General features: G+C 47.1%; 1 protein-coding gene and 1 pseudogene across 4 annotated transcripts in view; both read left to right on the top strand.

The window, feature by feature from the left end:
* Positions 1–23844, top strand: part of CLUAP1 (clusterin associated protein 1) — a 58425-nt gene that overhangs the window by 33260 nt on the left and 1321 nt on the right. Inside the window, exons 9-12 of one of the 4 annotated variants that reach the window (XM_066640712.1) lie at positions 11625–11697; positions 17413–17520; positions 20793–20848; positions 21798–21854. In XM_066640712.1, the coding sequence (XP_066496809.1) occupies positions 11625–11697; positions 17413–17520; positions 20793–20848; positions 21798–21854 (294 nt within the window). Of the gene's footprint in view, positions 1–11624; positions 11707–17412; positions 17521–20792; positions 20849–21797; positions 21855–23844 lie in introns of all 4 variants that reach the window. The other 3 variants (XM_066640711.1, XM_066640714.1, XM_066640713.1) reach the window with 3 other exon arrangements.
* Positions 4726–4842, top strand: LOC136633755 (5S ribosomal RNA; annotated as a pseudogene).

Here is a 23844-nt window from a genome sequence, read left to right as displayed (position 1 = left end):
CCTGTACTGACGCTTCACAGCTGGTGTCATTGGTTAGATCGAGTTTCTTAATTGGAAAAGCGATTTAAAGACCAAACAAAGGTTTGGCGGCATGGAGTGGACTGCATTCAGCAAACGGTTCCTTGGAACTGCTCTCTCCAATCGTGAAGATCTGCAGGCATGAGTCACATTCTGTCGTAGTAGTAAGTAGTGAATAGGAGTTGTAAGGTGCTTTTTTGAGTGTTGCCAACTTAGCAGTTGCCCATGCAAGCAAATCATTGCCTAGATGCACAAGAATCTCCTTTCCTTGTACAGTGTTAAGGCATGAAATGTGAGCTTAATAGTGTATGTTGTTGTCTGGAAATAGCACTTGATAAATGGTTGGGGTTTTTCATGAAGCTTATTTGCTCATTGTCTTTCTGTTCCACTTGCACATCCTATGTTCCTAAAATGTGTATTTTCCCCCCTCTTGTGTTAGTTTCGTATTCTCCTCTTTTCACATTACCTTGAAACGATAGATAAGTACCCGGCTGCCTGGATTCCATTCAGCCTTCCCCTCCACTTTTGCCAATGCTTGTATCACAGTATAGATGTTTGCCTGATGTCTTTTTGATATGACAATTTGTGAAATGTGTTCTGTTTGCCTACAGCTAAGAGTAATAGGTACCTGTGAGCAATGTTGGGGAATGTTTGTTAAATGGACCAAAATACGTTAAGTGCAGAATTTAAACCTCTGACACTACAGATGTGGTAGTTTCCGGAGGGGTTACAGCATTGCAGGGAAAAGGCAACATGTTTATTTCAGCGTAAGCTTTTGGGGGCTACAGTTCACTTCATCAGATGCAACAATAAATACAAAGCCAAATGGAATTTAAAAAAAACCAAAAGAAATCCAGTGAGGATTGTTTGCCTCTAATTTCCCATTTGCCCAATTTTATCTGGACAGTTAAGCAATTTGCAATTATCACGGCTGATGCGTCGCTGCTTCAAAAACAAACAAAACAAAAAAGTTGTGGTTGTTGATTGCCTTGGGAGATGTTTCCCTGAAAAGGGAACAGCCACAGTACAAAAACCACACCATGTGAAAACTAGCCAAATGTAGGAGATGCCTGTAAACTGCAGTTGGCAGACACATTGGTCATAGCAGCAGTCATTTTCCAGATCCGAGCAGGAGCCAGTTGGGATGACCCAAGCAACCCCTAAGAGAGGGTCTCCATAGCCTGGCATATAAGTGCCAGCAAGGAAGGAGTAGAGCAAACTTTCCTAGAAGTTCTGCATCTTCGGTGGTACCAGAGAGAAGCCCTTGTCTTGTCTTTTGAATATTGAACATTGATGCTGTGGGCCCCTCCTTATCCACAGATTTGGAACCCATGGATTTGTCTTAACATGGTCCCGATTTGCATCTGGAGGGCCTCACCGAACCTCCTGGATGCGACTGGAAGTCTTCCATGCAGCCTCCCTGCACCTCAGAAGACCTCCCAGGGGCTCCTGAGAGGCAATTCCAGTCTGATGAAAAATTCCCCCCCCCAAACTTTAATTTTAGTGGGCTAACTGTATAGTCCTTTTTTTGAACGCTTAAAAACTTGACATGTCCTGATCCACAGTTCAGTCTCTGAGGCTGTAGCCCAGTGCACTCTTTCCTGGGAGTTAGCCTCATTGAACTCAGTGGGGTTTCTGAATAGGCATGTATAGGATTGCACTGTTAGCCACTATACCCCACAGACTAGAGCTAGATAGACCAAGCATCTGACTCGTCATAAGACAGCTTCCTGTGTTTCTGTTGCCCAGCACCAACAAGAGAGTGCACCTTAGAAACATCCAACATTCGCTTTCAACTGTAGTGATGGACAGCTCGGCCTTTCAAGGAAGCTTGTCTACCTTAACTGAAGTTCTCATCAAGTAATCTGGGAAAAGCTCCCAGTGAACACCACAGTCTCCTTGCCTCTGGAGAGGGGAGAGAATGCCCAGCTGTTTGCACTGCTGGGTCAGGGTCCCCACTGCAAGAGCCAGTCATTGTTGGGGGAACCATTTCTGGTAGCCAGTAGTGGTGATAAGAAAGGATGTTGAGAATTGGGTGTGACTGTGTGCTGCTTCCAGCTTCAGAGTGTGCCTCTGAGTACTAGTTACAGGGGAGCAGAGGCGGGAAGAGGGTCTTTCTTGTGTGCTTCTCAGATCACCTGGCTGGACTACTGTGGGAAATGGGCACTGGTCTAGATGGGTCTTGAGTCTGATCCAGCAGGGCTCTTCTTGGAGGGACCATACACGTGAGTCCTTCCCAACATGTCTTTCAAGAGCCCAGAATCTCTCCCAGATACTAGGATGAATACAGAACGTTGCTTTCTCAGACGGTAAGGGTGTAGGAAGAGCTGGAATTTAGGTTTCCTTGTTGTTCAATCAATCCTGCAGTGATAAAGGGCCCGGTCTTAACCAATTTTCCAGCACTGATTCAACCATGCCAATGTGGTGTGTGCTGCATTGGGGGGGGGGTGTCATGGAGGGAGCACTTGTTTCCTTACATTGGGGCTACGCTGTGGCTGCATCGGTACTGGAAAGTTCGACCTGATTGGGCCCTAACTCTTGTAGATCACACTTCTAATGAGAATAATATACCGCAATTAAATTCTTTATGTACAAGTTGTTCCTGTAGAACCTTGGCTTGGAAACCACCTTGTGTGCACTGTCTATCAGCATCTGAATTAGCCTTCATTATACAACAGTACCAGTTGCATAATGGAGTCAGCATCCTTTTCTCTCATTATGGTCTCCTAATGAAGCGTTCTGGTGTTGCCGTATCAACTGGCCCCTAGTCAAGTACTGGAGCTAATGGACTGGGCTGCTCTCCCAGTTATTTTTGATTGTTCCTGACTTTTAATGGTATGATAAAGGTGGCCTCTTTTGGACTTTGTTAAAGCTAAGCGATATTGTATGCAAACAGTGCTGGTACTGACACCATGAGAAGGTGGAGCTAGCTCAAAAGAGAGAAGGCATTTGTTCTTGTTGCATTAAAACGTGGAGCTTTCAGCTGCTTTCACAGGGGGACCCCATGTTGCCTCCTCAACAAGTCCAGGATTTTGAGCCCCACAAAAAGACAGGGCTCGCAGGGTCTTTTTGCATGGGATCAGGTTCCATTATATTAAAACAAGCCAGAATGGGGTCCATGCAAGTGTTGAGTTAATTTCTGGTGCTGGTGTGCTCAGGTGGAAAGACCAGCTTGGCATGGCTAGAAGTGGTCCCAGGGAAATGCATGGTTAGAGTTGAGCAGAGATGTAAAAGTCCAGAAAGAACGAACAAATGGGGAAATTAAGTGGGTAAATACTTTTCCCTCCCTTTTCCCAGTTTCTTTGGAGAAAATGAAAAACCCACTTCTCTGTTTTATTTTATTTATTTATACAGGTATTTATATACCGCCTTGCTTTGGTCGTCAGATTTCTCCTTAGACTTAAATCCAAGGCGGTTTACATAGGGAGGCTGTTCTAAATGCCCGTAGGGATTTTTACAATTGAATAGTTCTAGTCTTTCATAGAACTCCTCGTTCCAACTGGATTCCTTCCCGGGCTGGCCTCTCTCTGGCCCTTCGCCTCCCACACTCCACTTGACGGCAACTCCTCTCTGCCACCGAGGGTCAGCTCATCAGTATATCAGCATGTCGTCAGTTCTTGGGTACTTCCGGTTGTTTCGAACTGACAGCCTCAGATCTTCAGGCATACAAGGCGGCAGCTCTACCAACTGAGCCAGGCCTCCTGTTTTACCCCCTAAGCCTTAATATCTGTAGTTGGAAGCACTGATAACTACCAGTTTTGCCAGTTTCCTTGCAGTTTTAACAAGCTCTGGGTTTAATCTGAATTAGAGGAATTAGACACTGGTTTGTAGCTGTTTCTCTGAACCTTCACTCCCACAAAAGCAGATGCTTTGTGTATACTAATGAAGGCAGTCTATCACACTGCAAACTGTGTCCACAGACTACAGCCAAAGTGCTCCTTTCCTCCTTTGATCCAGTTTCTGACATATCATCCCAGGTGTTACCTCTGATACGCAAGAGCACAGTTCTGGCTTCCTGTGTTGGGGAAGGCTCCTTTATAGAGTAGTCCCAGCAGTGGAAGTAACTTCCCCATCAGCTTTAATTTGGCGGATAGACTTTTTCAGACAACAGCAGGCTGATCCCAGTTTTTACACCATGGACTTGTGAGCGCGTTTGTGTACATGCTGCGCACATCCGACCAACAGACCCGGTAAATGAATGCAACAGAAATGTAATCCATCACAATAACAAACAAGTCTTTATTAACTCATTACAATGCATCCTTTTCCCAGGTCCAGAGAGAGAAGTAAGCAAATAAATAGAAAAAGCCATTGTGGGGATCTCTGTTATGATGGGAACAGGGTTGACTTAATTGGAGAGGTCTCTGGTTGATCGTATTTTTTTTTCCAAAGAGTGGGCCTTTGAAAAGGGTACTTATTGTTTGAGTGGTAGTTCACTGTGGTCCTTTGTGGCCCTCTTGTAACATAATTCACTCTAGCTTAGTGTTCTTTTTGGATTTACGGTTCTCCTTAGGCCAGTATTTGCGTATTGCTTCTTTCTCTGTCAAGTTCCTTACTTTCCATAATCTTAAATTAACGCTCTCTGCTGAAGAAGCATTTGTGTGTTGCTGGAGCAGAAAGAGGTCAAGGCCCTGCAAGTGTGGGTGTGGGGCTTCTTGGGATTCTTCTCTTCTTTCCTGTTTGCTGTGCTTGTCCTAAAACTGTAAAGGCAGCAACTGTTACCCTGCAAATGCCTGATCTCGTCTGATCTCGGAAGCTAAGCAGGGTCAGACCTGGTTAGTACTTGGATGGGAGACCGCTTGGGAATACCGGGTGCTGTAGGCTTATACCATAGTCTTTCGAGACTGAAGGTTGCCAACCAAGACATCCAGCAGGAGTACACTATTGGACCTGGAAGTTCCCATTGATTGAACTGCAGTGATGCAAGTGTGGTCCAGGAGCTGAGGGTATGTAGAGAGGGGATTAATGCCCCCAGAGAGTTGATTTGTCCTCTGGTTCTCCTTCCTCTTTCGGTTGCCTTGGGAGTGACAATGGCATCAACCTTGATGTCTGGCATTGGGTCATCCTTCCTCTTACTCACAGTCCTCCACCTGGCTACACCTTTCAGGCTGCAATTTTAGTAGCAGTTTGCATCCAGACAGAGACGTTGCATTGGAGGAAAATAGAATGAGAACTTGCATTCAACTTTCAGTCACTCAAATCAATAATAATTCAGTAAGTCTGCTGCCATTTTAGCAGTACCCTCAGATCTGCTGCCTGAAGTGGGCTGCTTCACCGTGCCTTTTGGTGAGGTAGAGGGCCTGCCGTAGCAGCATCTTCTAGGTAGAAGTGGGGAAAAACCCTTCCTGAAACCCTGGAGAGCTACTGCCAGTTAGTGTAGACAATGCTGAATGAGATGGACCATTGGTCTGTCTCACCAGGAGGCAGCTACAGATGTCCCTATGCTGATCAGTGGCTCTCTTGGCCTGTTTCTGGGAAGCTTTCAGCACTTTCAGCACTCTTATTTCTGATACTTTTCATAGGAGGAGTGGAACATTAAAAGCCAGTGTGTTTTAGTGGTTAGAGTGTCCAAGCAGGCCTGGGAGACCCAGGTTCAAATCCCCAGGAAGCCACAAAGCATATTACTGAGTGATCTTAGGCAAGCTGTTCTTTTTCGGCCAAGACTACTTTGCAGGGTGGTTGTGGCAATAAAATTAGGGGTGGTAGAAGAATGCTTGCCACCCAGAGCTCCTTGGCAGAGGAGTGGGTTAAACATGCTATGTCATAATGTGTGACCAGGTTCTGAGAGAGAAACTGCAACCTTCCCGTGACACAGATAGTACAACAGCTAAGTGGACTAGCGGGCTGTCCCAGTTGAAGGCCGGTTTCTGTGCTCAGGGGACCAGCTTGGACAGGAAGCTGTTACCTTGCCTGCCAATGACAGTGCAGCTATTGAGACAGCCGCCCTTGTTTTCTGAAAGATCTGCTTTTTTTGTGGCAGACTGTGGGCATCTTTACCCCGCCTTTCACAAAATTGCTCCAGGAAGACTTATATAACGTACAGAATGACATAAGAAATAATAAGGAAACAGAGTACTAGAAAGGCATGATATATGAAGCAGTAAAGGCATCAGATAAAGCAACAGGCAGAAACCCCGATGCTAAGACCAGGCTTGAGTGAAAGATCAAGAGGCAAGCGGCTCAGGCATTTGTCAAAAATGTCCTGGTAAGAAAGATGGCTGTGGGCTGGTGACTGCCCAGTGGGATGGGTGATCCATCCCAAATGCCCCAAGGGCTTCACTTGAGAAGATAGAAATTAGTAAATGTGGGGGAAAGAGTCCCACTTCAGCGGCTTGGAAAAATGAGGGCTTGGATGATTTAAAGTGGAAGCTGTTATAACAAGTTGGACTTGATCTTTTACAGTTTGTTGTGCAGCGGATAATGCTTCATAACAGTATTGAGCAGTTGTCCTCCAGGAGTCGTCACAGGCTATGGTTTCAATCACATCCAACACCTCCTTTCAGGTTGTGGGATGTATTCAACCATCTAGCCCCCCAGACTGCACAGTGTTTGATTGAAACAATTCAATTTTCCACCCTGCTGCCTCAGTAGTGACACATTTTTAGGAAATCTATCCCTCTTGTTTACCCCTGGAGCGTCTCTTACTAATTTGGGGTGGTTTTCAAGTCCCTTTCTGAACCGGTGGAATTCAGTGGCTTTGGAATTCAGTGGCATTGTTATCTTGGCATCAGTTCCTTTACCCTCCTGGAAGCCTATTTGGTCACAACAGCAGACTAGGGAGAGAATTCCACCCTGCGTGTTGAACCTACATTCATATACTGTGGGGCAGGCCCTCCTGACAGACATCTTGAATAGGGGTGTGCAGAAGAGCATAGGATCTGGGGAGGGAGAATAGACTGGCACTGATGGAACCTTCCTCACCCTTCCATCCCAAGAACTGGTGTATTGAGTGCTCCTCTCTGACAGACACCCCTTTGCTTCATATTTGTGGGTTACCTGCTGCCCCCATGATCCCAACCTAATTTGGAAGGAGAGTTCAATATTTTGTTGCAGTGAGATCTCACTGTATGCAACTTCACTGTGTCTACACCTGAGTGAAAGAAGAGTCTGCTCCTTTTCTGTCCTTAGCAGTTGGTTCTGTGCCCCGGTTCACGGCAAGTTTCTTGTGTATGATTACAGAAGAGCATCTCCACATTCTTACCTAGGCAGCAGGTGGTTGGTTCTGGGTTGGGGAGTACTGTACAGGTGGAAGATGAGCACATGCAGTGGCATAGCTAGAGGGAGTGCAAAGCACTAAGTTTTGCAGGGAGCCTCACCGTGGCATGCAAGCAGCCCCTCTCCCTCCCCTTCAGAGCCATTCCAGGCAGTGGGAGCAAAATGGAGGCAAATGTGGTGAGGCTCCCTGCAAAACTTAGTGCTTTGCACCCCCTCTAGCTACACCACTGAGCACAAGTAGGGGGCTGAATTTTAAAAGGTTGGAAGTACAATATTGTACTCTTAGTACAATAAGGCAGAAAGTCGCCTCTTTTAGCATACAGAGATTTCTCTTAGGAATCTTCTGTGATAGAGAACAACTCCAAGGTGAAACAGCAACAGCTTCCTGTATCTTTTCACATAACCTCTCCAACGCCTTCCGAAATCTCCATCCTCTTCCTCTGCCTCGTGAATCTAGCATTAGAACTGGAGATATGAAAATGTGGTCATAAATATTCTCTCTTGAAGGATTGCTAAATTATTTGTGACTGCCACCTCCTCTCCTTGGGCAGGAGCAACTTCTCTTATGCCCTGACAAGGCCGTGGTGTCTATTGGCTTGTCAGGACCCAAATAACAAATAGACCTGGGCATGGCCGAAGCTCCTGTCAGTCCTGCTTAACGGGCTGATGTAATGTTTCCACTCAGAATGGAGCAGCTTTGGACAACATTTGGAACTGGTGTTGTGCAACAGCTAAGGGAGAGAGAGAGAGAGAGAGAGTACAGTGGTGGGACAGGATCTCTTTCCAGATCAACTCTCTCATCAGAATGCCAGATGCAAGGGAGGGCACCAGGATGCAGGTCTCTTATTGTCTTGTCTGCTCTCTGAGGCATCTGGTGGGCCACTGTGAGATACAGGAAGCTGGGCTAGATAGGCCTTTGGCCTGATCCGGCAGGGCTCTTCTTAGGTTCTCCCCACATGGATTCCAAGAGCATCTTTCCTTATGGGGTGCGAATGGTATGTGTGGGAGCTCCAGTCTGGATCAGGACAGTAGGGGCAACAAACAGCTAATCTGGATTCCCCCCCCCCCAACCTAGACATCCTGTGCTATTGAGTAAAGATCTCAAATTTAATGGAAATGCTAATGATGTGCTTCCTGTCGTGTGTGATTTTTCAACTTTCCTCTTCTCCCCTTCTGCAAAATTGGGCTACCAATACTGGCTTCATTTACTGTCCCTCTTTAAGGATTCCCAACATAACCCATGAAAATCTAGCATAGTGTGGCATATTCTCTAGCATATGCTAGATGATCTAGCATAGGCTGAGCTCCGAATCAGGGCTTTCTTGCTTTGAAGCTCACCCCTGCCGTGAACTCACAAGGTAGCCTTGTTAAGTGAGCCATGCCCTCTATCGGCAACATGGAGATCCAATAATACTTGCCTTACAGGGTTATTGTTACCTTGGTTTCTTCAAGATATGAAGTGCTCTGCATACTTACAAATCACTATAGTTTGTATAGTGCCAAATATTAAGCACTCTGAACCCTTGAAATATAAATAAATGATGGTCATTCAGTGTTACTTTAAAAAATGCTCGTGGATTTTTTCCGTGTTTTCTGACACTCAGTAAGACTCTCAAAAACTCAAACCAAGAAATCAGACTGTCTAATGTGAAGGGCTTCCTAATAGCACTTGGCCTTTGTATAGCACTTTCTGAGTGTGCCAAGAGCTTCAGGATGACTTGTCTTGATGCCATCCTTGCAATAAGCCTGCAAGGTAAGTAAGCAGTCTTATCCCCATATTGCAGCTTGGGAAGACTGAGGCTGAGGAACGGCTTGCCTGTGGTCACTTGGTGAGTTCATGGCAAGGGCCAATTCAAACCAGGAAAGTCCTGCTTGGCAGCTCAGTCTTTTAGCCTCCACACTATACCAGCTCTCAGTTTCGTGCCAGTGTGCTCCATTTTAGGGATTGCTCTGGCTGCAGAAACAGCAGGATTTCATGATTGATGGAAGGTTTAGGTTGAGACTTGGTACAGGCACTCAGCAGCATGGCTGAACAGCGGAGGCTGTCATGGCTTCAGCAGGAGTGCCACTGGGCATGTGGCATTGTGCCTTGAAAGGCTTCTGTGCTGAGTGCCAACTGCCTGATGCCTGCAACGACCCTTACAGAGGGGCCTCTGGCTGTGGGGGCCTTTTGCCTCTTCAGGAAATCGCTGCTCAGACTGTCATACAAATTCAGCTTTGTGGCTTCCAGAATTTCTGCTCCTGAATGTTCCTTTTTACTGTTTTCAGTTCAATGATTTATTCCTCCAACATACTTCAGAAGGGGGGGGAAGCGTGTGTGTGACTTTTTTTGCTCAGCCTAACAACGACGAGGTGATATTTTAGCCATATGGAGACTCATTAATTAGTAAGGGTGGCAGTGGAAATAAAATGACATTTTCACTGTGGTGGAGGGAGTTCTTAAGCGCAGTCTCTGACACCTTGTCACCACAGGCTCTTTCCGCTGCGATATCCAGCGTGGGGCATCTGTTGTGCCAATAAGAGCAGGAGAGAGAGCTGAGGAAATAGTTGTGTTTTGAGTTATACCCAGCTCAACCAGGGAAAACGTTTGCTTTTTCAGAAGTGTATTGCTGCCGTCGTTGGTGGGCATGCTGAAATACTTATTTGTTGTTTCATTCATGCCATTTATATTCCTCAAGGAGATCAGAGCATTACAAACGTATCTTGCATGACTGTAGTAAACAGAGCAGCAACTGTGACCCTGCACATTCCCGATCTTGTCTGATCTCAGAAGCTAAGCAGGGTCAGGGCTGGTTAGTACTTGGATGGGAGACCGCCTGGGAATACCGGGTGCTGCAGGCTTATACCATAGTCTTTTGAGACTGAAGGTTCCAACCATTGCATGACTGTCTTACAGAAAAACATTTCTGATTTGATTCCCTCTCAAGCACCCTTTCTCCTTGGGTGGAACACAATGCAGATGCTTCACCATCTCCTTCAGTCCCCCACCTGCGAGGATAGCAGTAGTGAAACTGACCTTTGAAGGATCTGCTGCTATTTTTCTCTTGGCCTTGGATTCAGCGTATAAATCCTTTGCAGATGGTTGTCTCTGTGTGTGTGTGTGTGTGTGTGTGTGTGTGTGTGTGTGTGTGTTTTCCCCCAGAAGTGCTGTGTACAAATTTCCAAATGCCTGGGCCCTGAGAATTTGCTCTTTGATTTGTTCTGTCACATCCGTTGCACAAAGCAATTACAGCACTCACTTGAGTCTGAAAGATTATTACCACTATGGCTGTTGCCTTTCACTTGGAAGCAATAATTGTCTGAGTAGTTGGTCGTTTTGCTTAAAAAAAACAAAACACAACACACACAAACCAAAATCTGACATGTATAAGAAGTGCAGAGGGGGAAAGGAGGTTTAAAAGTACTTCATCATAGGCTGTCACTTTTGTCTTTCACTTACTCCCAAAATGCTGTTCCCCCTCCCCCATTTCTGAAATCACATCCCTGGCCTTGAATCTGTGTGCAGCCCAGACAGTGTCAACATGTCGAGAGAGGTGGTCATCGTGGGCTCTTTGCCTCTTGGCAAAGGGGGTGTGGGCTGCACAGAGAGCACCCACCAGGGTCTTTTGATTGGTTAGACTCCAACTGTGAGATACTGCATTCAAGCAAACTTGAGGCCAAAATGTTACTTCCATCTCTCTGCTGTGTAACTAATGAGCAGCTTCAGCATTTTCAGTAATAGGTTTGCCCTCTTTCGCCCACCTCTCATTTCACAAGATTGCACCTTTTATCTTCCTCATTAATCCAGAATAACATCCCATTCGCTAGTTAAGCTTAGACCAAATGGTACTTTAAAGTTTGGGGCTAACATTACACACAGCCTTGAGTCTAGGGTGTCTTTGTGTGAAGTGGGCAATGCAATACCCTTGTAGGCTGCCCTTGATCCTTTATGGTTCCTTCGAGTCCTCCTTCACTTCTATAGTAGAGTCCTCCTTCACTTTGAGTCCTCCTTCACTTCACGTCTATAGTAAAATTCCCATTCACGTCACTTAAATCAACCCATTTATGTCTTCCCGCTGAGATTTCCCGTTCCTTAATTTTTGCATGTTCCCTTTAATGGGTTGCTGATAAAAGACTGTGCAAGTTCCTGATCCTTATGAGGCAGCTTTCAGGCAGAACAGGAGTAAAATGGAAGTACAGACAGATTCAAAAGTTTGCTACGGTTCTGAACAGCAGAGATTTGATTTGTTTGAAACAAAGAATTCCATGTGTTTGTGTCTCCCCCCCGTTGGTGGAACGAAGCTGGCTGTGATGCCCTTGATCCTAACCTTAGCAACAAATATGCTTATGTCTTGTTCCCCTCCTTCGCCGCATGATGTTCTGATGCTGCTGGCTTTTCCCTTTCCCTGCAGGAAACAGAGAACACCCTGCGTTTGATGCAGAGCAAGCTGAAGGAGGAGGAGAAACGCTTGCTGAAGAGTGCAAGTGAGCCTGGTTTGTTAGCTTGTTTCATGCATTGGCAGCTATGAGTCCCAATGCAGTTTGACTAGCACTTCCTATGCCATGGCTATTTAGGGTGGCGACCAGCTCTTACCAGGTAGACAAACAGGGCTTGCCCTGTTGACATTGTAGCAATTCCCCTCACCTGCGTTATTGCCCTGTTACCCAGTTGGCCATTCCTAAGGGAAGGGGATTCAAGGTCTTTGGGTTCTCGGTCTTTTCATGTGGCTTCCCCACCTAGAGTAATAGCTCTAAGCCTGCCTTCCTGCTGGGGAGGAAGATGCCAATCAGCTGTTCAGCTTGGCTCACTTGACCAGTCAGGAGACGGGTGCAGTTGCCCAGGTGGTTGGGTGACTTTGAATCAGATAAGCCAATTACATTTGTCAACCCTCAGTCATGTTTTTGGAGCTCATCCATTGCTGATTTCTTGCCACCCTTCTGCAAACTTCTTTTATCTTTTACTGATTTTGTGCCTGGTCTCAGTTCGCTGGAAAGAGGGTGGGTTGGCATGTGTACCAAACTTCTCCTATGGTTCTAATTGGGATGCCTTGGATTTTAGGGAGGAGTCCCACAGGGTGAGAGGCTTCTCAGAAGATGGTCCTTCCTGGCCTAGAGTGGTAGCAGCAAAAGCTTTTGTGTTCCCAGTAAACCCTAGTCTGAGCAGTCGTAAGGAGTACAGTAGAGGCCATTGCACACATGCTAGGCGCTTACCATTCCATGCCACAGCCACTTATCTTTGCAGCGGGTCACACCGGGCAGCTGCTTCAGCCACCCATCACCCCAGCAGGCTATGCACCCAGATTTTCAGGCGGAAGCAGCTGCCCGGTGCAACTTTCTGGAGTGATCGGCTGCCAAGATAAGCAACCGCGGCACAGAACGGTCAGTGCCCCACTGCGTGGGGAAGACGTTTGTCACGGGACAGGGTTTGGCTCCTGGTGCTCTATACTGTATATGGAAAGAAAGCTGAATTCGCATAACTTTTCTGTAAAGAAATAACACTGACTGTTAAAATGAAGCCAGTGTAAAACGCATACCGATGAGAACCTGAATGAATAATTGTGAATATAGGAAACTGCTACCAGCTGAGTCACAGCCTTGGTCAATCTAGTCCAGTATTGTCTGACTCTGAATGGCAGCATTTCTCCAGAGCTTCAGGCAGTGTCTCTCCCCCCCCCCCCAATCCTACCTAGGGTCTGAACCTGGTACTCCTCTCTCAATGAGCTGCCTTGCTTTCTAACTGCTTTCAGTTATTGCCTGTTGGCTTTTTTGTTCATAGTCTTTTCCCCCTCGGGCAGCTTGCAATAAAAACACTAAAATATAAACCCCAAATGGAACAATACTTCTACTTTTTAAAACTGGGATTGGTTGAACCCTGAAGAGACTTGAGCTTCCCAATAGCCCCTTCATTGATTTAGGAGTGGGGACTTTCACGGGTATTTTTATTTCCTGGAAACTGCAGCACTTGAAACTGCCCCAGCAGGGGGTGGGAAGCCTTGTCTGGCTAATGCTTTTACCTCTTGGTAATTCTAGCCATCAGTGGCAGGGGAGCAAAAGCCCCCCCCCCCCCCGCATGTCTAATGAAAAGCAATTTGTGAGCAAAAGGGAGAGATGCTTTGCTGTTAAAATTGGGCACAGGTGTCTGGTGAAGCCACCACATCAAAGCCTGGACTTCTGGCCAGAGGAAGGGATTATAGCAGTGGCAGATTCTTGGCTGGACAACCTTTTGTGCCAGCAGATAGAAGAGCAGAACCATAGTGGAGTCTGCACAGGTGATCCTGGCAGCTCGGGAGCTTGTTCCTCCCCAAGAGACCCCTTTTGCTCTGCCAAACTGAGCCACAGGTGCTGGAGTAAGGAACGGGGCCAAAGATGTCCAAGGTGGGTGACTGAGAGAGTTTGTACCAATTGGTTTGACAGTAAACTCACTGATTTTATCCCTCTTGGCTTGTCTCCTGCCAGCAAAGACCTTGCTAGGAAGAGGGAATGTTCTGTGTTGACTCAGCTCCGCTAAGCCAGTTCTCAAGTGACCACAAATGTGTAGACTTTATTTTTACAGACGGGAGTGGAGGGGTAGGAGGGTGCGTTTTTTGGTTTCCTTTTGGCTAAGCTGTTTGTATCTTGAAACTGTCTCTTGCCCTTCAGAGGATGAGTCACTTCTGCATGAAAGCCTCCTAGGGCGCTGTCTTTTGCTTTTACAAAATGTAGACGGTTGGGGGATATAAAACATGGCCCTGCTCCCCCCTTTGCTTACCATGTACCCTGATGTACATGTAAATCTTATCAGATTTGAAAGCTTGCTGTGTGATTCCACATTCTTTTGGCTTGCCCTCCTAAAGGCACAGCCCATCTTTTTGGATTCTGGAAAAGGGATAGTGTGAGACCCCTTTGCCTCTCCCGACATTCTTGCTATTTTGAATTGGATCCGTGCGAGCAAAAGGGGGATCAGCTCCGGACTCCCATTTGTGTGAAAATGCAAGTCTCTTATTTTGTGGACTGCGGAGTGTCCGTGATGTCGACAACAGAAGGCAGCAGTGTTTGTGAATTCCTTCGTTGTGTTCAAAGGCTGCACCTAAGGGCCAACACAGACGTTTTCCGGGAGATTTGTGATTAGATCACTGGGCTTCTTTTTCTTATTTGAGAACAGTTGGGGAAGGGTTGAATTAGGGCAGCAGAGATGGGGGTGGGAATTATCTGTTTCCTCAGTCAAAATTGTCTCCTTTACCACCTCCACTCACCTCCTTCTAGACCTGCCAGGGAAGGGAACTATTTGCTTTCTTTCCAAAATCTTTGTTGGATGGTCTCCATCTCTAGCATTGTGAGAAGTGGAGAAAAATGTGTGTGTCTTCCCAACACCGCGCATACTTTTATATGTCTCAAACATGTTTCTTTCCCCTCAATTGCCATTATTATAGCCTTTTGTCATTAGAAAGATGCTCCAGCCCTCTAATCAACGTAGCTGCCATTTTGGGCACCTCTTCTAGCAGTGTTATATCCTTCATGCAATGTGGAAGCCAGAACTATCTGTACTTGACTCAGTGACATGGTTCCAACAGAGGTTTTTTTTAAACTTTGAGCAGAAAGCAGCTCATATCACAGTTCCTCCACCACCAACGGGGGGGGGGGGAGTGTGTTAATTCCACAGACATTGATTTTTCTTCCCCAGCTGCTGTCAAGCTATTGCTGGACGCTTAGCTGAATGTTGTCCTCCTCTTCAGCAGCACAAAACACTTGAGACATTGTTAACACAGGAAAGCAAAAGGACCTTTATGACCCAGATAATTAAAAACCAATTCAATTTGGAAGGAGAGCGGCAGAATCTGCTGGCATCTGGATGCTGCCTTCTTTTTATTTATTTTTTGAAAATCCCTTACTTGCTTCCATTTGTCTCGTTTTAAGATATAGCACAAGTTCTGACTTGGGCCACGTTAACTGCATGTCTGATACCAGCTTGTTTTCTCTTTGCTTGAATGAACTGTGCAGTACAATGCTCTAGGGGGGGGGGGAGAATGTGATAGAAAGGGAAGCACCAGACAGAGAACACAGGCTGGGTGCAATTGCGTAGGGCTGAAGACCGCCATGGGGCAAGTGCATGTGTGCTAGGGCAGTGGTTCTCAAACTTTTTAGACATTTAGACATCCCCCACATTTTTAGAATGACTGTCTGGACCCACCAGAAGTGATGCCATTAACTTGGAAGTGATGTCATGGCCGGAAGTTGCATCGTCGAAGTAGGAAAACTTTTTTAGCATCCCGCCCACATGACAAAAATCAAATTAAATTAAGGGCCCAGTCCTATCCAACTTTCCAGCAGCTGCAGTGTAGCCCCTAGGTAAGGGAATAAGCATTCCCTTACATTGAGGAGGCTTCCACGATTGTTCCCCAATGGCAGGATGCAGCATCTGCCCTGTTGGCATGGCTGTATCGGCGCTGGAAAATTGGATAGGATTGGGCCCGAAGTAAATTAAAAGTTTACAGTAAGTTTAAGTTTAAAATGAAGAAGAACCCTCCTAACCATTCCAAGCAGTTGCTGATCTGTTTTTTAAAAATTCTCCAAGCATCCCAAATGCTGCAATTCTCTCCACACCTACCCAGGAGTAAGCTCCATTGACTATCCTTGTTAAAAGCATATACATAGTAGCCTATTAAAAGTACAAATCTGTAACATTTTCCCAAATGCAGTCATATACCATGGTAGCATCAATATATTAAACATAAAATACCCGCTGAAATGAATGGGAACCCACCTGAAATTGGCTCACGACCCACCTAGTGGGTCCTGACCCACAATTTGAAAAGTGCTGCACTAGGGGAAAGATGTGTTTGGTGTGGTTCATGTTGGGGCTAGAGACTGTGGTTATAGGAGGGGCCCAACCTCAAGAATTTAGGCCACAGAGATCTGCCCTGTCTTGTGGCAACCTAAGTTGGCCACCTCTTTTCTAAAGCTATGGAGATGTTTATCTGGGAGGGATCATCTTCACACTGTAGAGCAGAGGTTCCCCAAGGCACCACAATACATACTTTAGGAAACTCTGCTCTGCAGTGTGAAGACCATTCTTCCTAGAAGGCACTCACCAGGGCGTTGTGGGATGCCTTCTGCCTGGCAGTGAGACCGCATTGTGACCCTACAAACAGCAGTGGGAGGCTTGGTTTGGTGGGCAGAGCTGCTTCACACGGTTTTCGCACTTGAAAAGGCCCTCCTATCCACCCTGAACCTCTTGTAGGGTCACATCTGGTTTTTCAACCTAAAAGTGGCAATGACATCATCATACCATTGTGTCGTTGGGTCATTGCTACTTCCTTCTGGCTGCCAAGGCATTGCGATGGAGGTACGTTTGAGAAGCACTGCTGTAGAAAGAAGTTTGTTTTCTTTGAAAAAAAAAAAGTAGGAAAGTTAAATAGTTAATAACAAAACAAAAAGACAAAATAACAAAACAAAAGACATGGGGAGGGAGATGGTGTAAGAAAATTGGTACAGCACCAGATAAACCCAGGGAAGCGTTTTGGTGATTCAGGTAAACAGACTTTGATGCTAAGTGGTTACATTAGCATATCGCACCACAGGAAGTGGCTTCTACTTAGAGCATTGCTCCATCTGACCCTGTATTGTTTACAGCAAAGGGCTTCAGCAGGTGGATTGGAACCATAAGCGGGTCATGGCCCAGTCACAAGTGGGTTGTGGCAGTGCTGCTGCAGCCATTTTGTTTTCAGGCTCAGACTGACACAGTCTGAACAGTAGCAGGGAGCAGAGTGGTCTAGAGTAGGAAAATCCTACTAGAGACTTTGGCTTTGGGGGGGGGCTGCTCCCCTATATTCAGTCTCCCACTATATCCACCTTGTCCACCTGCATGATTGCCCCCCTGTGCTCTGCCTTGCCTCACTCTCTCACTAACCTCTGCCTTTCCAAATCCAGTACATGCTGTTTCCACCCCACTCTCTGTCCTCTCTCCCCTTCCAAGTGGGCTTGAAGGAGTCAAGGGGAAGAATGTCACAGTAGCCAGCATGCCCCGATGGAGAAGGAACCCTTGAGGCTGCTCGCTGATCCACCACATCATTTGCTGGACTCTTCACGGCAGGTCTCATGTAGCAGGGTGGAGTTTGAGGTTGTTCCCAGCTCCTGTCCCTGGACTGAAACAGAGTGACAAGGCTGACAGCCTGAGCCTTTTTGCAACGATACTCATGAATGCCTCTGGATGTTCTTATTCAGGCAACGATGATTCAGACATAGAGATCCATGAGGATGAGGGCTCCGACAGTGAAATGGAAGACAGGCACCTCATCAAGCAACACACGGCCATGGAGATGCTGATGCAAGGTACTCTTGCCTCCCTTTTGTCATTTTCACCCGATTGCTTGGCACAGCAATTAGGAAATTGCCTTGTGCGGTGCCACACAGATACTCACAGAAGCCCAGCCAGAGAACTGCTGGCTTCTGACATGGGAAGAACTGCTGTGTGTGTGGACATGTGTGGGTACGTGTTAATGAAAATATAGATTCTTGAGATGCTGAAGTGTGTGGGAAACCCTGAACAGGTGAACCCTGAACAGGTGGGAAACCCTGGCCTCTGAGCGGCCCGCTTGCAGGCAGGCTGTGCAGCATGGCCTTTCCCAGTTTGAAGAGACTCTTGGCCAACAGTCTGAGGCAAAGAAGGAAGGCCCATAGCCAGGGAGACAGAACAGGGACAGACTGCACTTGCTCCCGGTGTGGAAGGGATTGTCACTCCCGAATTGGCCTTTTCAGCCACACTAGACACTGTTCCAGAACCACCATTCAGAGCGCGATACCAGAGTCTCTCAAGACTGAAGGTTGCCAACTCCACCGAAGTGTGTGGGCATCCTGAGAGTCTTGCACACGTGTAGAAGGGTGGAAGAACTATTGAGATTTGGCTTAACATTCTGTAAGGTGAATGGAAACTGCCATGCTGTGGTATGATAAAACTGAGCCTTGCATGGAAAGCCAAATGAATTGTTGGCCTTTGCTCAGAGAAAGCATCCTGGGTCATTCCCATGTCAAACCATCCAACTGTTTCCAACTGACCTCCTTAGATTTTTATGAAATTTGGGGTGCTTATTTGTCCTGTGGTGTAGTGCAAAAACGCCCATTTTTAGCAGCCTGTGTTCATTGTGTGAAATTTTATAGCTATGTGAATTTTCACAATTACCAAGAAATGGCATGCTGGTGGCATGCTAGATTCAGGGATCAGCTGTACCTAGATGTGTTGTGTTGTGCCCCATTCTCCCAAACTTGATAGATGTGATAGATGTGTTGTGCCCCATTCTCCCAAACTTGCAGCTGCCTGGATATGGCCTCTGACATCCTTTCTGCCTCTGTGAAGGCAGTGCTGAGCTCTCCTTGAATAAGGGCAACTGGTCCTCACTCAGCAGAGGCCTGAATTACATGGGCATGTGGGATGGTGGTTAGAAGAGCAACTTTAACAAAAACAAGAAAAAAAACCAATGTATCGTTAAGAGTGAAAATACGTATATACACAATCAAATATGTTTGCATATGCCCAGTTGTGAACCGCACTGGGGGAGAAAATGAACGGAGGACCAAGTTAAGGGACCGCAGCAGCGATGATGATCTCTCTTAATATCCAATTTCTTCACCTCCACTCAATTAAATTAATTTGGCAGTGAGCCCTGTAGGCCACACATTCGTTATCCATTGTGCAATTAGAGGAGAAGCTTTGACAGATTCCATGGGGCTGTGAAGGGAGTGAGAGAAGCTTGGGCACCTGGCCTGCTTCCTTTCTCCATTTCCTTCTGAGCTCATGTCCAGAGTTGCCACATAGCTGCAGTTTCTTCATACCTCTGAGAAAGGCTGGCATGCTCCAGATTCTGCATTGGAAACCTGAACATGTGTGTAGAGGTGAAGGACATTGTGCATCAAGATAGTTCAGTTCTTTGTTTTTCTGTCTTGCTCGAGCCAAAGCCCAGCTACTTGCTTTTGCAGGTCACATAGCAAGAAGATGAGGGGACAGTGTGCCCCTCCCAGGTAGTGTGAGTCTCCTTGGGTCTCCACCTCTCAAGGTCACAGTGCTGCTAGGTGGCTTTGAGTTGCAGGGTTTGTCCTCTCAAGATCATAACATTCTATTTTTTTAATGCTGTATTATTGGAATTGGAGAAAAGAGCTGGTGAGATTATGAAAGCTGCAGAGAAAGAGAGAGAGAGAGAGAGGCTCTTCTCAGCTGCCTGTCTGGGGGATAGTCACTCAGGGGTGAGTCTACTCCAGTGGTGGTAGCAGTTACCATGGCTCACTGCAAAGAGGTCAGCCATGGGTGGGGTGGGGGGCATCACACACTCTTTGCCAGGGCATTGCATTTGCCTCTTAAACTGAATCCCTGCATCCTTCCTATGTGATCACAGCAGTTCCTGGTTCTAAGAACACAGGATTACCCCGTATCTTATTAGCTGAGGGGAGCACCAAAAGACTCCTCAGCACCTAAACTCTGGCTCAGTAGCACCTTCACAGGACATCTTAGTGCCGCCAAAGGTCAGACACAGCTCCCCCTGCCCAATGTCCGCTTGGCGATGCCTTCTCAAGTCTAAAAAACCTGTCCAGGGAATGTGCTAATCCACAGGAAGGTCTGGGCTGCTTTCTCTGGCTGCCTTCAGCATCTTGTTTCTTTCAATAGCTTGGGCTCAAGAAATGGTAATCTGCTCTTCCTGGCAAGGGGGCAATGACTTTTGTCGCAGAGAAAGCAGTCCTAAAAGGAGAACCAACAGATCCCTTAAGCCAGTAGACTGATTGAAGCCTGTGCTGTCCAAGGAAAGGCAGCGGTAAGCAAAGAGAAGCTGGTTCTGCAGTTATCCTGCCTGCTAACTGGGCAAAGAGGCGTCTCTCAAAGTGGTGGCTTCCTGATGTTTAGCAGGGGGAGAGCAACAGTCCCTCTTCACCCCAGCAGAGCATCTTTTCCAAGGGGCTCTTTGCTGGTATCTCTCCTTAAGCTCCTAAATCCTTTGGGGGCAGGGAACTTTGTATGTATTTATCTGCTACGTCAGGGGTGCTCAATAGGTGGATCGCGATCTACCGGTAGATTGTGAGGCAAAATGAGTAGATCGCGGAGTGCCAACCCCCCCCCTTCAGGTGCCTCTGGGAGGAAACGCAGGGAGTAAGGCCTATTGTACTCAATGGGGCTTACTCCCAGGTAAGTGTGGCTAGGATTGCAGCCTCACAGCCTAATCCTAGGCAGGTCTACTCAGGAGTAAGTCCTGTTATACTCAGTGGGGCTCAAGGTACACCAACATACATTGTACACATAAATGTTATATGTTATGATGGCGCAAACATTGTAAAAAAAACTCTGGTAGATCTCCGGGCCTTGCTGGGTTTCAAAGTAGCTCTCGAGCCAAAAAAGTGTGAGCGCCCCTGTGCTACGTAAACCACTTTGAACTCTTTTTTTTGTGGAAAAGCGGTATATATACCTGTTTTTAATCACAATACTTTGATCGCACAAAGATGTGCATTTGGAGCGGCAAGAGCCAGTGCACTGAACAGTGACATGTTTCAGAAGAGCTGCTGGGGTTTGGTGCCTCTGTGGTGCACCCGTAGCTACAATCACGTATTCTCTTTCTCTGTGCCAGGGAGACCAAACAAGCGGATCGTAGGAACGATGCAAGGAGGGGACACGGAGGATGACGTACGTAGCAGAGGATGCCACTGGCAGCTCCTGGCACTGGGTGGCCTGTTCCTCATTACACCTGCGCCACCACCTGTCTGTCCTCTTCTCAGCCTGCCCTCTCTCATCTCTGTATCTTCTCTACTGTCCCCTCTTCACCCCCCCCCACAACCCACAGCTTTGCCCCCTCCTTGGTTCTCAGATCACTCAGGACCCAAGCTCATTGTCTTCATGTTTGGGAAGCACCTAAAATATCTAGGCACCCTGTGATAAATTTTAAAAGACAAATCTCTCGCTGCGGGGACACTAGTTGGTGTTCAGTGGGAGATGGCTACCTAACCCTCCCCCCAAGAAGCAGTGAAAGTTAGGTGCACGTGTGGCATGAACTGTGTAATGAACACACCATCGCTTCTCTGCCGCTTCCCTGTAACATTTAGTTAAAGAAGATGCAGGATATCATTGTGATTTCTCCCCCCCTCCCTTCCATAGTATTGATGCCACTTTGTGTTGGTGCTCTGGGCACCAGGAGAGCATGTTACATCCTTACTAAGCATTAAGTCACCATTAACTTAACCATGGTAGAGTTGCTCTGCATGCAGAACGTTACCAATGAACTACGCAAAGCTGTGGCAGGGTGCTGGATGGGTGGTTGAAGTGGACCCCTTTGGGCCCTTGAAGGAAACCGGGCAGCGGCTTCCCTTTTGTCTCTGAGGTCGCTGCAACGCTGGGAAGCACCACTGGGGGCTCTGGGATCAGCAGGACAATGCTTGTGGGGCGGTGCTCAGCTCGACTCCTCTTCCCCCCATTGGACTATACCTCTTCTGGAGACCCAGATTTCCCCCCACCCACCCCATTCCTTCTGTGCTGCTGTTTTCACTCTCATTTGTTTTACAATGCCTGCTGGTTTCATTTCTCTAATTTCTTCCTGCATCCATCTTGGGTTGCCTGCACCACTGCTCCCTCTCCAAAGGTCGGGGCAGCCCAGGCCCGAGCCAGTAAACGCAAAGCCTCCAGAGCCAAGGCCAAGGTGGGTGCCTCTCCCCTTCTCTTCTGCCGTGACCCATGCAGCTGAAGCAGAAGGCTGTTCCCTTTGCTAGCATGTAGAAGAACAGATACAGCAGCCCAGCATTCTGCATAGTTAGGAAGGCAGACACCCGGCAGGTGCGTCAGACACTGCTTGGAAGGGAGCCCCAGAATACAGTGAAGGCGGACATTTAAAGGGTTAATAACCTAGCCGAGTGGCTCCCAAACTAGTGGGTCACAACCCACCAGCCAGGGAAGAACTTCGGTTTGGCCCCTTAGGGGGCAAGGGATTTCAGCCACTCAGTCCCCTGGATCTTGATGCTGCTGGGGAAAGGGAGGGTTCCCGGCTTACCTGAAGCCAGCAACAGGGTCTTGGGGGTGCAGGGTGCCCCACAGACATTGCCACAGGGCTCCCCAAACACTGAAAAACGTTATCAGAAGCCACTTCTGTTTTCTGATCACCAAACAGGGACTTATAATTGTGTGATTTATTATTTTCCAGGATTGGGGAGCCCTGCAGCGGTGTGTGCAGGGCTCCCCGCACCTCCTGGACCCTGTCACTGGCTTCAGGTAAGCCAGGAACCCCCCCCCCCCTTTTTCCCCTGCAGCAGCATGATCCTGGGGATCGTGTCACTGCACTCCCCCTGCTCCCACAAGCACTTAGGTGGTTCCCTTGGGAACCGCTAACCTAAACCAATTAGTCAGCTTGAGTGCTTCATTTATTCAGGGGAAAGGCAAGATCGTAAATAGGAACACCTTTTAGACCAGATTTTTTTTCCTTTTAAAAATTATTTTAAAAGTATAAGTCCTTGGTAAAGCTGCAGCTGGGAAAGGGATGATGAGCATTGCCTCTTCTGAGATGATGGGTGCATTATCCAAAATCAAAGAATGCCATTTCCTGCAGAACTATTGGCCGTTCTGGTGGGCAAAGTTAACTAATTTCTGTCCGCATAATTTACTCCAATTCACAGTTTTAAAAGTCTTAGCTGATCGAGAGACAGTTCTGATTAGGAAGATGGTTCAGATGGTTCCCTCCAGCACTTGAGGGGGCAAACCAAATGCCACTCCTGCTTCTTGGGCCGTGTACCAACCATCGTCTTTACTACATCTCTTGTACTCTAAATTCAGAAAGGGAAAAGGGGGTATGGAGAAGAAGAGAGTGATGAGCTAGAGCACCTGTTCCCTCTTCATGAATCCAGCAAGCAGGAGAAGGAACAGTGGAGCTGGGTCCTGCCACCACCAATCCATTGCCTTGGCCTGCTTCATGAAAGGGCAGCAGTGGCGTTTCAATATAAGCTTTTACTCCATGGATGCTGTAAACCACGGATAGCAGCAAACCCTACTCATATCACCCTGTTGTGCTCATGACTTGCCTCTTTGTTCACAAAGGCTTTGCAAAAGGAAGTTTTGGGTGCCTGTTGAGTTAGTCTAGCAGCTCCAAGTGTAGTGTTCTCAGTATCTGCTTTCATTTTCACAGCTTTCTGTGGGAAAGCAAAACAACTTTCTTTTCTAAAGTCTTGGCAGACTATAATAATAATAAATAATAACTCGGTATTTATATACCGCCTTCCTGGTCATTGGATTACTCCTCTGACTTTATACAAGGCGGTTTACATAGGCAGGCATTTCTAAATCCCTCAAGGGGATTTTTACAGTCATAGAGGTTCTCTCTTTCAAGAACCAACATCATTTCAGATGGATCTTCCTGGTCTGGTCTCACTTCTGGCCTCCAGATCTCCCAGGCCCTCTCTCACATGGAGGGCAGCCAAGACGCTTCTTGCTCACACCAAGAGCAGGTGGAATCACTCAGCTCGGCTTGTCAGCTGCTTCAAGGTCTCGCCATTCTCAGCCATTCAGGGAGCTGCCGGTGTCCTTGAACTGGCTACTTTCTGAGGTTATCTTTGGGCTAATGGAGGCACTACCCTCTAGACCAGACCTCCCGCCCATGAGATGTGAACCACAAGCGAGATGTGAACCACAAGTGCAAGGGGGAA

Source organism: Tiliqua scincoides, chromosome 13 (assembly GCF_035046505.1).
Source record: "Tiliqua scincoides isolate rTilSci1 chromosome 13, rTilSci1.hap2, whole genome shotgun sequence".
NCBI lineage: Eukaryota > Metazoa > Chordata > Lepidosauria > Squamata > Scincidae > Tiliqua > Tiliqua scincoides.
The sequence above is the reverse complement of the archived record's forward strand: the minus strand, read 5'-3'. Positions and strand labels throughout refer to the sequence as shown.